This window comes from Uloborus diversus, chromosome 1, assembly GCF_026930045.1.
Source record: "Uloborus diversus isolate 005 chromosome 1, Udiv.v.3.1, whole genome shotgun sequence".
In the NCBI taxonomy this organism is placed as follows: domain Eukaryota; kingdom Metazoa; phylum Arthropoda; class Arachnida; order Araneae; family Uloboridae; genus Uloborus; species Uloborus diversus.
The window spans coordinates 172,480,525-172,497,004 of NC_072731.1; the positions used below are offsets into that span (position 1 = coordinate 172,480,525).

General features: G+C 33.1%; 1 protein-coding gene across 1 annotated transcript in view; it reads left to right on the top strand.

The window, feature by feature from the left end:
* Positions 1-16,480, top strand: part of LOC129217115 (kinesin-like protein KIF12) — a 50,660-nt gene that overhangs the window by 20,590 nt on the left and 13,590 nt on the right. Inside the window, exons 6-11 of the mRNA XM_054851369.1 lie at positions 715-858; positions 988-1,120; positions 3,800-4,042; positions 8,241-8,359; positions 9,766-9,870; positions 16,046-16,126. Coding sequence (XP_054707344.1) covers positions 715-858; positions 988-1,120; positions 3,800-4,042; positions 8,241-8,359; positions 9,766-9,870; positions 16,046-16,126 — 825 coding nt within the window. The remainder of the gene's footprint in view (positions 1-714; positions 859-987; positions 1,121-3,799; positions 4,043-8,240; positions 8,360-9,765; positions 9,871-16,045; positions 16,127-16,480) is intronic.

Sequence of the window (16,480 nt, forward strand, 5' to 3'; positions counted from 1 at the left end):
GGATCGTAATTTTTATTCTTTTGTCGTGCTTTACCATATTATGCAGGAAAAATGTAAATACATTTAATTTCCCATGTGTTCTGGTCCACGAGATTCGTCTTAATAGGAGGTACGGTCATAAAGTAAAAAAAAGGTTGGCACCACTGTTGTAGTCCATTATTCAGTTGAGTTTTTCTTTCATTAAATTTTTAATTTAATACGTAAAATACACCACCAGCTCAGTCATTCGATCCGAGGACCGCAGTTTCATGCTTATTAGCAATCATCAGCCCGGAATATGAGGTGGAAAACCTCTAAAGGAAGCCATGAGTGCTAATAAGCACGAAACTGCAGTCCTCGGATGGAATGAGCTGGCGGTGTATTTTATGTATTTCTGCCTTAGCCCTGGCTATAGGGCGGTAACCTACTGAAAATTTTAATTTAATGTTAGTTTTTGTTTTGAAATTGAAAAGTCGGACTCGGGAAAGAGAATTATTTTAGTTGTATACGTGGTGTTGAAAGAAATCGGCTTCAGTGCAACAGTAACAACAATTAACGTTTTTTCTTTTCGATCTCAGCATTAACATTCACTTAGAAAATATGCTACTAATACGAGCATAAATATACTATATTACATTACATCATAATTAAAAATAGTCTAATGCTGTGTTGTTTGGTGAGAATAATGTAATTCTGCAGAGCCTATGTTGGAAACTTTTTAATGATTCTTTTCAGAGCGATGACTTGCTGAGACCCGGTGTCCGATCATCGCCAGGAATCGTTCACATGGCATTTGCATACCTTTTCAACCAAATTAAGCAAAGAAAAGACATTGATTATATAGTCCAGGCTTCATATATGGAAATTTATAAAGAACAGGTGAGTTATATTACTAAATCCATTTTAGAAATGAACTTTCAATACTTCGAGTAAGTAATTAATTTAATTATTAACTTTTTCAGCAACTTTCCAACTTGTAGTGAATTCTAATTCTTCCTTTATCGATAGGTTTTCGACTTATTAAACCCTTCGACGAAGGGCTTGCCTGTTCGATGGTCGAAAGAGAAAGGTTTCTATGCAGAGAACCTCTTTGTCGTCGAATGCGAAGATGCGGGTGACTTAGAAGGAGTTCTGGATGAAGGTAAACCTTTGGAAGGTTTTAGATTTAACTAAATAGTAACCCCTCGTTATATTGCGCCTCGATATTTCGCTCATTCGGATATATCGCACTTTTCTTCTGTCTCCATGGATGAAATATTAAAACCATAAAAAAAAAACCTTGCTTTAAGCTTGAAACCATTCATGAAAACTTATGGTATTACTGAGAAAAGGTCTCTTCTTTATTTTTTCAATGAACAAGACGAAGATTCTTCTATTCTTCTTAATTCACTGGAAAAGCAGCGGAAATTCCTGTACCGGAAGTATAGTTTAGTTTAAGATCTAGTTTGGAAACTACTTAACATTTGCTTTTGTATTGATACTTAGACCCTTACAATGAGGGAGAGACAGCAGGCAGTGTCATATTGGCCCAAGTAGAAAAGAACATAAGCCCTCTGACTGTCTTTTAGTACAGAAAAGATCTGTGCTTGGTTGCACAAATCGGGATTTGCATTAAAGAAAGGAAGAATGATCTGGATGGGAGAAACAGTTTTCCGAAAACTATCTGGTTACTTTTACTTTTCACATCCTTTCTACTGCAAATCAAAGGGATTAGAAAGTCTATTGGGAGTGAGAGGGAATTGGAATGCTTACTCTTATCTCGCGGTAGCTAAGAAAGATCATTTTCATTCGCCATTTGATATTTGTACCTCTCTGACGCTAAAAATTTACCTCCCTTAAATTTAAATCTTGTTTAATATTAATACATGTTATAGTACATTTGTGAATTACATCTAAACTATTTGAAAATCATGTCAAAAAGAACGAATGCTAGTTTACTTGTATGTTGGATGGATAACTATTTTTAATGACCTCGGTTATATCACGCTTTCGGATATATCGCGCTTTTTCTTTGTCCCCTGAAAGCGCGATATAACGAGTTATTACTAAAGTTCACTAATTTGCATTCAAAAATAGTGTAGAGAACAGACAACAGTATTAGATTTAAAGTTTTGAATCCGAATTCTATGGCTTTAAAATAAATAAATCCATTTTTCAAGGTATGAATTGAAATGATTTTCGTATTCAAAGTTAGCTCACATTCCACGAAAATATCGCTGTTCCAGTTCAATATTGAAATACATTAGAAATTGCTTTGAGAAAAACGCATTTAAGCATTTTTTTTTCTCCGTGTAACATACGACAGGTACCAACGAAAATTGAATTAGATAGGAAACAAACTGGAATTCAACATGTCTCAGTATAGAACAAGATGAAGCACGAACTATTCTCTAAATACCTGTATAAAATTTCAAAATTTCACTTTTTTACGATGTCTTAGTTTTGAACTAGAGCAGTAATTCTCTTTGTTAAAAACTCCAGTTGCTACAGCGTGTATGAGCTCTGCGATACTGTGATACGATTTCAAATTTGCCATCATTACCGACAATTGACATTAACGACAAAATTGAGCCAAATGTGCCAATCGGTGCCATCAATGTCAACCCGCTACAAAAAGATGCCTCTATGCTTGTAATTAACAAAACCTTAAGAAAAATAAACTAATCGCTTAAAATATTTCCGCAAATAAAATCATAATATTTAGTTCAGTTGTTCGAAATCGAGTGTATATTAACCTTATTTTTTTATAATTTTATTGTCATAAGGCTACTTATAAATTGTTTCTTATGACGAAAACATTTTTCTAAATTCAGTATCATTTAATTCAGGCATTAATTTTAAAACACAAACTTAAAGAAATATTAGTAGAAATATGTCATAGCTCTCAAAACGCGTTCGAAATTACCAATAAGTTTCTATAAAGGTGAAAAAAGTTAGAAAAGCAGGTAAAAAAGAATTATTATAAAATGTACCATATCAAAACTGAATTTAATTTTCCCGATAAGACTCAGGTTTCTCTAAATTATTTTGAGCCGAAATGAATAATTAAATGGCAACATGGTAGATGATGTATCAGATTAATTTTACTTTAATGCGTTACTTTACTTGCCCATTAAGCCTGGAATTTCAAAGCTCTGACTGGCAATTTTGTATTATGTCAGCACTAACGCAACCAGATTTGCTTCGGGGTATTGTCCTACCACGTTTGCCGTAGCATGTGACCAGTTAAGGTCAAAATTATATCAAAATAAGTTTATTAGGTTAAGAAAAATTTTCATGTGAGAATTTCGTTTATTTTAAACTGTCTTTGATTCGAATTTGGCAAACTGGCATCCCTGTAAACGTAAACTAATATTGGTAAGTCCATTTACGCCTGTAAATCGGAAGTTAGTCATTAAATATCATCGGAGGTCGAACATTAGCATACTTTTCTGCATCATTTAAAATCTGACACAATTGAGTCAAACAAGATTGAAATAAAAATTAAATAAAGAAAACTAGATGTACATTACCAATTTGCTTTCGACAGTTAAGATAGTTTTAGCCAAAATAAAGTATTAAGGTAAATTGCTTAAGGAACGAGCAAAAATAAGGTTACTTTCGCATTTTGTCTGCATTTCTTGATTTTTTTATGCTTTCGTATAAAAGTGAAATATGCATTTTAAGTTGACTTGTAGTATTTATTTTGCCTCAATATATATGTTTTTTTATTTATATCCACCATGTAAATAGTTTATGTTTTAGTAGGAAAAAAATTACATTTTATTTGATTCTCTACCTGGAGTAAACAATAAGAGATTTGTTTTATGTTGTTCTCCAGGTCGGAAAAATCGCCAGGTTCGTGCGCACAATATGAACGAATATTCTTCCCGTAGTCATACCATGTTAATCCTGACGCTGACTTCCGAAGTTCGGGATTCCGAAGATCCGACGCACTACATTCGACGATATGGAAAACTGTTTCTTGTTGATTTGGCTGGATCCGAGAAAACTAAAAAGACCAACAGCAGAGGGGAAACACTAAAAGAAGCAAATAACATCAATAAATCTCTCCTAGTTTTAGGTAAGAATAGATGTATGAATTTCTCTGCTTCTGTCTTGTGTAAACATAACATAATCAAAGATCTGAAACTGCAAAAAACTGAGAAATGAGCTACGGTAACTTTCTATTCAATTCCAAAGCAATTCAAAATGCAATCGTATTAACAGATATTTTGCTATTGTGCACTACTTAGAAGAACTAGTTTTTATTATTTCTAAAAATCAAAAACGAAGAAATAAAGAAGGAAAAGTTTCGATCTATGCCTTTGACCTCTTTTTTCTTCCTTCAGCACTTAATTGTTCTACAATAAAAATGTAATACATTTTAAAATTACAATACATTCTGAGACTAATAAAGGAATCAATGTACAGTTAATTGCATACATGTTTTCATTACGAGGGTTGCTTTTGTACGTTGATTCTGCAAAGATCTTATATATATATATATATATATATATATATATATATATATATATATATATATATATATATATATATATATATATATATATATATATATATATATATATATATATATATATATATATATATATATATATATATATATATATATATATATATATATATATATATATATAAACATTTTTCCTGTTTTGAAGTGAAATAATCTTCATAATTTCTGGCTAACCGAGTCAATTTTCAAAGATTTTCCTTTGATCTTGGTAATTTTGCAATGTTTTTCTCCTTCGGCTGCAACATTTTAAACGTTGGTAATAATTGATTTTTTTCAAGATTTTTTCTTTATCGGGAGCTATTTTAGAGGAATAGGAACTAATTGTTCGTCTTACCGCGTCTACTTAATGCTTACCTTTGTACCACACTCCGACTCTTTTTCCTTTTAGTCGAATTTTTAGTTAAATTTTCTTTTTCGTTTTAAGCAGATAGAGAGAAGGGAGGGAAATTTTTGTCCACAGATAAGAGCAAACCATCGAATTTATTAATGAATTTAATATTTGTTTTTGGGCGAGATAAACTCTCACAACAACACAATGGATATTTTTGCAGCAATTATTTTATTTAACATTAGACTTCTTCTTGAATGAAACAACTATTTGCTTTCCAAGACCACGTATTTTTCATCAAAATTACTTGCATCTTGTATGCATATCTCAAATTTATAAATTGAAGTACAACAAATAATCGTTGGTGAAACCATTTCCTTTACCTTTACATTTCATCTTTTCTCTTTTTGACAACATTCTTTTTTGACTATCAACAGCTGCAAAATTTTAGGGTTTCTAGGCAACGTTACGATGTTTAGAGCACGCCCATATGATGCCAAGGCTGTTTGAGACAGTCATGTAGAACAGGACGTTTTCTTAAAATACCAGCTGTTAAGGATTCCATCATTTTGTCAAGTGACCTGAAAGACACGTGAGAAGGAAGAGATCTCTAGATGACTGCACAGAAAGCGGAGTTTTTTTCCTCGAGAGGTCAAACTATAATTGTGCACTGTAATTAGTCTTACCATCGTAATCCTGCTGTATATATCCACTGTAAATTCCATGTAACCTGTAGGGAGCGTTTGATACTCCAATATCAGGAGAACAGTTTCATTACAATTGACTGACAGCTACTAGCACACAAACTGATCTTTATGAAGAGTGCCCTTGACGCGCAAACGCCAACGTAACTGATTACGATGGTGTCATGAACGAACACTTGGGCAACTGAGTTTCTGGTGCTCAGCAAGAAGTCTTGACTGACAGCTGCTAGTACACAAGCCGTCTTTTGCGAAGAGTGCCATTGACACATAAACACCGACGTGACAGATTACGATGATGTCGTGAACGAACACTTGGGCAACTGAGTTTCTGGTGCTCAACAAAAAGTCTTGACTGACAGCTGCTAGTACACAAGCCGTCTTTTTCGAAGAGTGCCATTGACACATAAACACCGACGTGACAGATTACGATGGTGTCATGAACAAACACTTGAACAACGACAGCTGCTCGCACACGAGCCGTTCGTTGTGAAGTGTGCCATTGACCCACAAACACCGACGTGACAGATTACGATGGTTTCATGGAACGAACACTTGGAGAGAGACTAGTACAAGTCTAAATCGTGTTTATATGATGACGAATACAGGACGTCAGAGAGACATTAATAGTCCGATCACAAATTCTAAACGTCACACCGTCCCCTAAGTTTAGAGTGTCTGCAGCCAATGTATCAGACTATTCTCTAAGTATAAGTACCTTTGAAAGGCAAGGCGAATAATCATGTGAAGAACTTTGACAAATTAATTTACCCGATCGTACTGTCATGCCCTTTTCACCTGAAAAATAGTATTTTCTAGCAGGACTACTCACGATCGCATCATCAAATCAGACAAACCTTTCAACATGCCCACTTTCTGTCTGTAAGGTTTCCTGATCTCTCAATTGATGTGGTTTGCTATCGTCTGCCTGCTCTACCTTAGACTCAATCGATAGGATAAACCATGGACGACGATCGGCTTCTATCGTTCTGGGCATCACATGCAAACAAATTGAATATGTATTTCGTAGGGTTTCTGCTTGCTATCATCTCGATGGGTGTTTCCTTATTTTACGAACTATCCTGCATATTTTACAGCTGTATAAATTTATCTTTCCGTCAATAACATCACTTTTTGCTCATGCGTGTTCTCTCAGTGTATAATTTTTAACTTCATTATAACGTTTTCAAAATATTGTGTTCTATGTGACGAGAAAGGTGATTTTAAGTAGCATTGCTGATATCGCTGCAATCATTAAAAATATTTTGTGGAACTGCAAGCGAAATATCAAGAGCTGGTTGCGATTTTATTCAAACTAAATAAACAATAATTCTAATGAAAAGATTAGTAGAACTAATACAAATAGTTCTAGAACTGTTACCCTTTCTAGCAATCAGACGTCTCGCTATAAACAAGCAATGCATAAAAAATGAAGCAAAACCACTTCTCTCGAAACACATAATATACGGTTAACTATACCTGACAATAGCCTGATTGATAAGGTATTTATTTGGTTCCGTGTTTAGAAAGTTGGTAACTATAGATACACTAAAGCAGGTAAAGTAGCTGTTGCTTCATTCTACGCTTTTCGGGAACTTTAGAAACAAAGCATAAAACATCCATTTATTTCTTTTTTATAGCGAATAAGAAACCTTTTTCTCTTCAAAAAAACCCATAACGTAATACGTTGAATGGAACATTAGCATCGTTAATGTGCGGAAGAAGAAAAGGCTCTAGAAGAGTTTTCCAAGTATTTCCCTTTCCGTTGTAAATTATATATTGATGCTTTATAGGCAGAACTTTCTTAATTAATTCTTGAAGAGGAAGTAGAACAAGACTTAAAATTTGTAAGATGGATTATTTTAAAATCGCTGTATATCTATCCATGCATCTCTCTCTCACTCTCTCTCTCTCTCTCTATATATATATATATATATAGAGAGAGAGAGAGAGAGACGCTACCGACCTCTATAGAAAACTGCAGATTAATATATCATGCCAACTACTCCAGCTCTTTGATAACGTAGCAGTTACTGTCCAGTCTATAGTTCATATTGTTCAACTTCGTATAGTTTTTCAATTTATATTGTTAGTATTCTTATATGTTTCTTGTTGTTTTTGTTTCATACACTTGCTAGTGTGCTACTTACGAGTGAGACTTTAAATTATACATACATACATACATATATATATATATAGAGAGAGAGAGAGAGAGAGAGAAAGAAAGAGAGAGAGAGAGAGAGAGAGAGAAAGAAAGAGAGAGAGAGAGAGAATTTGCTGAAAAAAGAGACCCAGAAAAATAATTTTAAGAGAAAAGATGATTATCCAATCTCTACGATCTATACTTAATGAAATAGACAGATAAATGAAACGGAATTCTAAAATTAGTTCCGTTTACGGAGTAAGTTATAAATGATGACTCGCCCTAAAATGAAGATGAATCCATTTTATAGTAAATAAATCACTGCATGTCGTAAAGAATCTCAGATGCTTTATTCAAAATAAACTGACCTAAAGTAACGAAAAGAGAAGCAAATATTTCAGTTTGCAAACCAAATAATTTGGTTTGTGAGTAAATTTAACTGAATTTGATTAATTTAGCATTGAAATTTCTTTAAAAAAAATTCTATAAACATTATGGTCATCTTCCCATTTATCAGTTTGTAGCAAATGAAAGTGTTTGCATGCGTGAAGTCAAACGCATTTTTTTATACAGGCAATTGCATCTCTGCTTTGGCTGATCCTAGGAAACGCAGTGGACACATTCCCTACAGAGACAGCACACTAACGAAACTGTTAGCTGACAGCCTCGGAGGAAGTGGACTTGCGTTGATGGTAAGTTTTAAAAAGGGTTTTCAAGACGATTTTTTCTCCTAATTATTATACCCTTCTCTCCCCCCTCCTTCTTACGGTTAATTGGGCCACTAAATTATTTAATGGTCTGTTTCTATTTAAAATAGAAACAGTGTAAGTGTGAAAAAATTCCTTCACTATAGTTAATTTTTCTTCGTTTCTTTTTTTTAAGTTAGGTAAAACCTCTGTCCATTTCGACGTTTTTATCTTTGCCAATAAGTAAAAAAACGGAGTTAATTGTTTCTGTCTGCTAGGAAGATCTTTGACATGAGTACAATATTTTGACCAATTTTTAGATTTTACATTTTAATGTTTGATCATATATACTAATTTACTTTTTCTCCTTTAACACATCAGTTTTTATGTCAGTGCAATTTTATTGTGAGTGACAATTTTATAAATTATGAGCTTGTGGAAAGCTTACAATATATAACATGGCTTTTTTTTCTGGGTAATCAATGTCATTTTCCATTTGGTAACATTATAAAACATGGAGAAACTTCATTTTGCTGCAAAATCTTACTTTTTGTGGTAGTATGAATTTTCGAGGCTTTTTTTAATTTTTTTTAATGTGAGAACAAAAAGTAAACAGTCTGTTTCACAAATTCATAGAACATTTTTTTTATTTCTAAGGCAGATCATGAACAGTTACAACATGAATATAACAGGAAACAAAAAAAGAGGAACAGAGAACTAAAAATGTCGCAACAAAGTTCATTAATCCAGTTTGTCTCTAGCCTCCCAATAACGCTGAGCTATGGAGGTCTTGCAAAGCGCGGTACAGTGCAGTAGGTAAGCGAGGTCCACCTATTTCATAGAACATTCCCACCAAAATTCTACTTATTGATGACAACGAACTTATCACGCAAAATTAGCTTGTGTGTGTTACATCGATTTCGCAAACAAATCTCGAAATACATTAAACGATCATGTGTTTATTGTGGGTTCCCTGGTAGCGACGTTCAAAATGATGCATGACCTGGTGGAAGTTCTCTCTTTGCACTCGGAATCTGCTTTCGTGTTCTCTGTTCTCCCTTCAAATACGTGTGATGGTGAGCATCAAGAATACTTACTTTGAGAGACACCCGACAGCTTATATTTTGCTGTATTATTAATTATCTTCTCAACCAGTTAAGCATAGCACTTAGCTGTATGAATTTCAATGAAGTCTTGAACTACTTCAACGAAACTGATTCTTGCCTCATTCTCTTTGTCTCTGACAATCTTGGGAAACTCTTGACGTTCAAAAATGTTCTTGATGTGATATCCAACAAAGGCGTCAATGTTAAATATCTCTTTTCGGACTTTGCTTTGAAAAGCTTTGGGAACAGACGTTAAATATGCTTGAATGCAGCAGAAACCGATTTTTTCTTTTTCAATTTTTTCAGGTTGCTTGCGTTTCTCCAAGTCGTGCCAACATTTCAGAAACTCTCAATACACTCCGCTACGCAGCAAGGGCGAAGAAAATCAGAACAAAACCTATGGTTCGGATGGTGAGTTTTAAAATAATGTAACTTTGAAAACACATACTATCTTTTTGAATATACTTCATAATTATTCCAAGCTTTTCGAGTGGTTTTAAAATGAAATACCTCATGAATAGAATTGTTTTATTTATTAATTTGCTTATTTTTATATTATATTATATTTTTATTTTATTCACTTATTCATTTATTTTTTGCGCACATGAAAAGATTACATCATTTTGCTTATATAAATTTCAAAAAATATAATATTATGGAACTTGGAAAAAAATAAACATATAAAATAATGTTACTCAGAGAAAAAAAATGTTTCAGTAAAAACGCATTACATGGTGTTAATTTATTATAATAACTTTAAGGAGAAACACATCAAAACGTTTATGCTCAATTTAGTGCTATACGAATGTAATAAACGAATGTAATAAAATTCAAAACAGAACATGCAAAACTGTTTTAGAAATGAGCAATTACTTGATGCAATTGAACAATCTTCTATGCCATTGGATTAACCAATAATAAAGCTTTTTCATTATTTTTGAAAGCTAACTGAACATAAAAATTCATGGCTTGGAAATACTTTTTTCTTTGAGTCACAAAGGCAAATTCACTTCCTGCACTTTTGCTGTAGTAAATTGCATTGCCTTTAATTTTAACTAGAACAATATTTACGGTCATACTTGATAAGCTTATCTTTTGTACTTGTTAAAATGTTACGAATTTATGCATCTGATTCCCAAAATTTAATTGAATCTCATTAGATTTTCGACTATATTTCGGCCAGATAGCAAAAAACTAGCTACAAAAAATTAACATTTAATGTCTTCGGAAGGTAATTTATTATTAAGACTATTTAAAACACTAAGTATAGTTTTTCTACTAATATTGTCTCTTGATATGCTTTTTTTGCTTAAAACAATCTTAATTTTAAAACACTTTCCAAAAGGTCATATTTTCCTCTATATTTTAAGAAATAATCAGTGAATAAAACAATACTGCATCTGTGGTTATAAAGAACGTAATATGAACAACAAGAAGTTTCGTCTAGAACTAAACGAGCCTACTTTCCCGTATACCCATATCGATTTCCTATTATCGGTTCAATATTCTCAAAATTAGCTAAAATCGCGAATCATAATTCGCAAGCCTAATTTTTTAATATTTTAAGCTGATTTCTAGAAATTGGCAACTTTAATAAACTATTGGGGGCGCTGCAGCCAATGTCTAATGGCGGATGAAAAAGGTAAAACAAACAAATGCCGTAACTTATGCTCTGATGCTTAGTGAATGACAGTAATTTTTCATCGTGTTTGTGAGAAGCTTTCTTTTCTATTCTTCTGAAATTATATTACATCATAAACTGCCTGGAGCCTGTAATTTACCCCAAAAGAAAACACGTGGAATGGAATGTTTTACCTTTTTCTTTAGTATTGTTAATCACCGCAAGGTAGCGTATTCGCGGTCTGGAGTTGCGAATAACATATGCCTCGCTCATCTAAAGAATAAGATGCGTAAAAAAATTACTTAAAAAAATGAACAAATAAAGTAGCTGCACTTTTTAAACAAAGCAGGTACTACATTTTTCCCCATCAAAAAAAAATCTTTAACCGATTTCAAAAATAAAAAAAAGAATTAAAATTAAAAGCTCATCTTTATATATTAATAGGCAAGCCGTTTTCTTTCGGTACCGATTTCTCCTCTGTTTGTGAACCGATTTCCTTCATTCTTCTTTTGTTCGGTAGCTATTGCCGAGTTTTAGTGTCATCAATAAAAATTTTGAAATCATACGCTAATTAACGGAGATATTAATAAAGAACGCATTTTCTTCCTAAATGGCTCTTTCTACGCGAACGAATGGTTCAATTGTTTCGAATTTGATATGGTTGGAAAGGTCTTTAAAATACACTTCTAACGAAAAAATTGTCAGGGTGCCCAAGGTCCAATAACCTAAATCCACTAGAAAAAAAGTTATAAGCGTTTATTAGTTAGCAAAACTCAAAAATTTTAATTTTATCTTTTTCCATTGTTGAAATTTATCGTTGGAAGCGTGAAACATTAAGTTTTAATTCATTTTTTAAACCTCTTTTTCTGCGCGAAAAATGCATTTTAATGCTTCGAGCTTGGTATGGTTGGAAAGCTCGCGAAAAATGCTCTAAAACACGTTTCACCTGGTTTTCTCGCGTGAAAATACAAATCCGCTATGTTGGCTAGAAATAGAGCTAGAAGCAATTAAAAGTTGGTGAAAATTCATTTTTATTTGCTTTTTCTCGCAACATAGTTAGCGTGAAGAAATTTCTGGATAATATTGTGGTGTTGCCAATTCTCGCTTGAGCATAAAGAAATGAAATACTTGCATTTGTTTTTATTATTGAGGCTTTTTGGGTAGCTACGGGCATTTAAAATAATTTCATTTTGATTATGTTTTCTTGATTTTAATTCGCAACTCCAGAGCTCGAGCACACTACCTTGCGGTGATTAACAATACTACCGAAAAAGGTAAAACATTCCGTTGCACGTGTTTTCTTTGGGGTTAATTACAGGCTTCAGACAGTTTGAGATGTAATGTAATTTTAGAGGAATAGAAAAGAAAGTTTCCCACAAACACGATGAAAAATTACTGTCATTCACTAAGCGTCAAAGAAAGTTAAAGTTACGGCGTGTGTTTGTTTTACCTTTTTCATCCGCCATTAGACAGTGGCTGCAGCGCCCCTATAGTTAGTTGGAGTTAGGAATATTTAAATAAATTATTTTACGGAGTGAGGGACAACTTTCAGTTCCAACTCCCAATAATACCTACATTTGCTATCACCACAAACAGATCTTAGGTGAAACTTTTGATAAAATTGGCGTATTATTACGACGTCCAGTGCTTTCGCATGGACAATGGGGTGGTTTCCTTCAGTCAAAAGTACTGCTTTTAGTCATTGAAATGGATAGAATGAGCAAAACAAATAACATGGACCCAGAAAATACTTTTATTTTCCCAACAGTTTTTTTTAAATTAATTTTTCTTAATGTCCGATTTTTCAAACAAGGCGTGGTCTTTATGATGTCACAAATGATGCACTTTGCCGCATCTTTCTACTACGTTTCCACGTTATGATAATCAAGCAGCGAATTAAAATTGCGCTCTACGCTTGTTACCAACCATATCGTTACCAATACACGTGAGTAAAGATGCGAATTAAATATTTTGCACATGAATGGCAACATTGAATAGCATTTTATCATTTGTGATGTCACACGACAGAAGTGTAAACAATGAAAGCGCAACGATTTAAGTAATTTTTTTTTAATATTAAACTTAACCAAATTATTTAAAAAATGCTCAGCTATATTTTGCTGACCATTGCTCTTTCAGAAAAAAATACTTTTAAAATTTTGGAAACGACCCCATTATATGTTGCCGTGAAGGGTTCGTTCATTTGACTGTTGGAAATTTCATATTTAACGGCAAGATCGTGCCTACCTTCAGAAAAAATATTGTTTGTACAGAAATTTTACGTATTAAGGGAGTTTTGCGGCATCATTTCATTCAGAACGACTTCCATAATTGTGAAATTGGCGAACTTTATCCATTGTGGCACCAATGCCAGGACGAGAATTATTTTTATTTTGCATTCGTAAAAAACGAGTACAGAAATGTATATTTGCAAGAAACTGACTACGAAGGAAGTCCCATTTAAGGTGAGGTTCATGAAATTGTAACCATTCGTGACAAGGTGGAGGAAATGAATGATAAGAGGAATATACAATGGGGAGAATTTGACATAAAGCTTTTTTTTTTTTTTTTTTGATAAGAACGTTTATAAAAAAAAAAACAGTGTGATATGTGGCAAAGAGAAGAGGGGTTATGGTGAAGTATGAAACTTTGCGACAAAGGGGAGAGAGATAAAAAATTTTGAGAAGTGCATTTGTCAGTTTTCCCCTAAATCGTAAACAAATCACAAACACGATTTTTTAAAAAAACTACACTATTATTTGCGACGTCCACTGTTTTTGAATGGACAATTTTTAATGTAGCAAGTAGGATTCGTTCATTTGACTGTTTGGAATTTAATAATTCTAATGGCAGAGGTCAAGGCAACTTACTCAATAATATTAAACTTATTAAAAGAAGCATTGTTCATGCAGAAGTTTTACGTATAATCTGAGTTTTGCAGGATCATTTCATTCGGGAAGATTTCGATAATTGTTAAATTGGTTGTCGCTCTTCATCTACTGGCGTCAAATTTTTGGCACCAATTGCAGCTCGAGAAATGTTTTTACTTTGCATACGAAAACAAAGGGTAGGAAAATGCGTATTTGCATACGGTTGCCACAAAATAGGGGCTATCCACAAATGAAGTCCCGCTTTAAGGTGGGTTCACGAAATAGTAACAGTTTGTGACCATTGAGAAGGAATACTAATGGAGGGAGCCATAGCAAATGTCTCAGTGAAATAAGCTTGTTTCCCGGGTCAGGTGACTTGTTAAAGTAAATACATCAGGTCAAAAAAATAAAAGGAAAAATCGTTTGTTTTTCTCCTATTGCCAAAAAATAGTTTTTAAAACGAATTAATGCGCTTTTAAAAATAAATAAAAACAATAAAATGTCAACTTAAACAAATAATTTTCATTGTCGAAAAAAAATCGTCTGTGCATATCTTTATGCAGAAAAATAAAGTCCTCCGAATTTCTCCATCAAAAACTGAATGAATAAATGAAAACTTCAGAGTGAAAATCAAATCATATCAAAAATAATTATTTCACGATAAAAACCATGGCTGCGGAGTCGGAGTCAATCTGATTTTGGAACATAAGACTCAGATTCGAGAGCCAAAAGTTTTTAATTCAAAGACTCGGAGTTGGAATCGGTCATTTTCCCTTTAAGTTCGCAATTCTGACGATGCTTGTGGAGTCGGACTTATTTTTTGATACAGGAGTCGGAGTCGGAGCCAGTCAGTTTTCCTCCGTGTATAAATTTTTGTCCAAGCTACGAAGTCAGGGAGTCGGAGTCTGACTAGCTTTCGGCCACAGGAGTCATAGCCGCAATTAGGTGCCTCGAAATTCTCGGAGTCGGAGTCGGGAGTAGATCGTCAAGAGCTATTTCCAACGAAATTTATTTGAAGCAAATCCGTCTAAAAGTTCGGAATCTATATTGACTTTCAGTTTCCTCATAGGCACTAATGTTAAAGGTTTGGAACTGTTCAAAATTGAACGGAAAATTGTTCAAATTAAAAAGATATTTTCGATACATGTTCTTCATCAAAAGCTTTTTCCTATAAAGTTTGAAACCACTTCGCCTCTTAGTTGAAGATTTATTTTTGCCTTGGATTTCCCCGCGCTAAATGTTAAGTTTTTTGGAACTGTTCAAAATTGAACGAAAAATTGCTCAATTCAAAAAATAAAATATGGGAATGAGGTGTCGTTGCTGAGATTTTTTGAACAAAAAAAAATGTTTTTTCGAATCGGACTATTCATTCAAAAGTCATTAGGGGGGGGGGGACAGACAGACAGACATTTCCCCCCATTTCAATACCCTACTTTCCAATTTTTAATTTTTCGATATTTATTTAAGTATTTTATTTATTTTTGACTTTTTTTTGCGATATTTTTAAGATGCATTAAGCCTTTTTTCATGTTTTTTTCTTCTTTTTCTGACCTTTGCTGGAAAAGTAGGCTAAAAAGAAAAACACAACCACACAACTTATTTTTCAAATAAGTAGTTATTTTCTTAGTTTTCTACGAATTTACTCTAACATCCTTTTTTCCTCTCTTTATTTTTTTATTGTGAGTAAAATATTTTCTTTCTAAGTTACTGTGACATCCCTATTACAAAGAATTTCTTTTACTTCCGAAATGTAAAATTATCTCTTATTAAATTAAAAAAAAATCAAATAAGCTTTGTGCTAAAATATGAATTAATTAAAAACCGGTTTAGCCCAAGTTTTGGAGAAATTTAAAATTTTCTCTCCCCCCCCCCCCTTTAAGTATACAAAGCTATGATCGAAACTGAAAAACAGGGAGAAAGGAAATGTCGCGTCTGCGAAACTGGGGGACACCGAAACACCAACGTAGATAAAGTAAAAAAAAAAAAAAATTCTTGAGAATTTATGCTTTGTTTACTCTGGTTTTTAATTTTTTTCCAAACATAAATCGGAAATAAGAAGATTGTACTTAAGCATGCAACGATTTTTTTCTCATAGGATCCCAGAGAGCAACTGATTATAAGCTTAAAAAGAGAAGTTCGTGTCTTGAGAATGGAAAATAGCTTCCTACGTCAACAGGTAAGAAATTGAAAAGTCATTGATATTTCTGTTAATATTTTGGCATTCGATAGATATATAAATAGCACCCGTTAAGACCTTCAATATTCTCGCACAAGAACCTGATATATTTGCTTACAAAGCAAGAGAGTAATTTTAAATTAAGACGAATGGAATTCAGTATTTTTGTTTAAGGGTGCCATTAAATTTAAAAAAAAAAAAAAAAAAAACACGAAGAATAATATTGTTTCAATGGAAAATAGACGAATGGGGTATTTTTTTGCACACTGAGGGTGGTCTTTTCTTACGAACATAAAAATGAAGTTATGCTATGTTATTAAGTTACTTTTCTCTTTTTCTCTCAACAGTCATTTT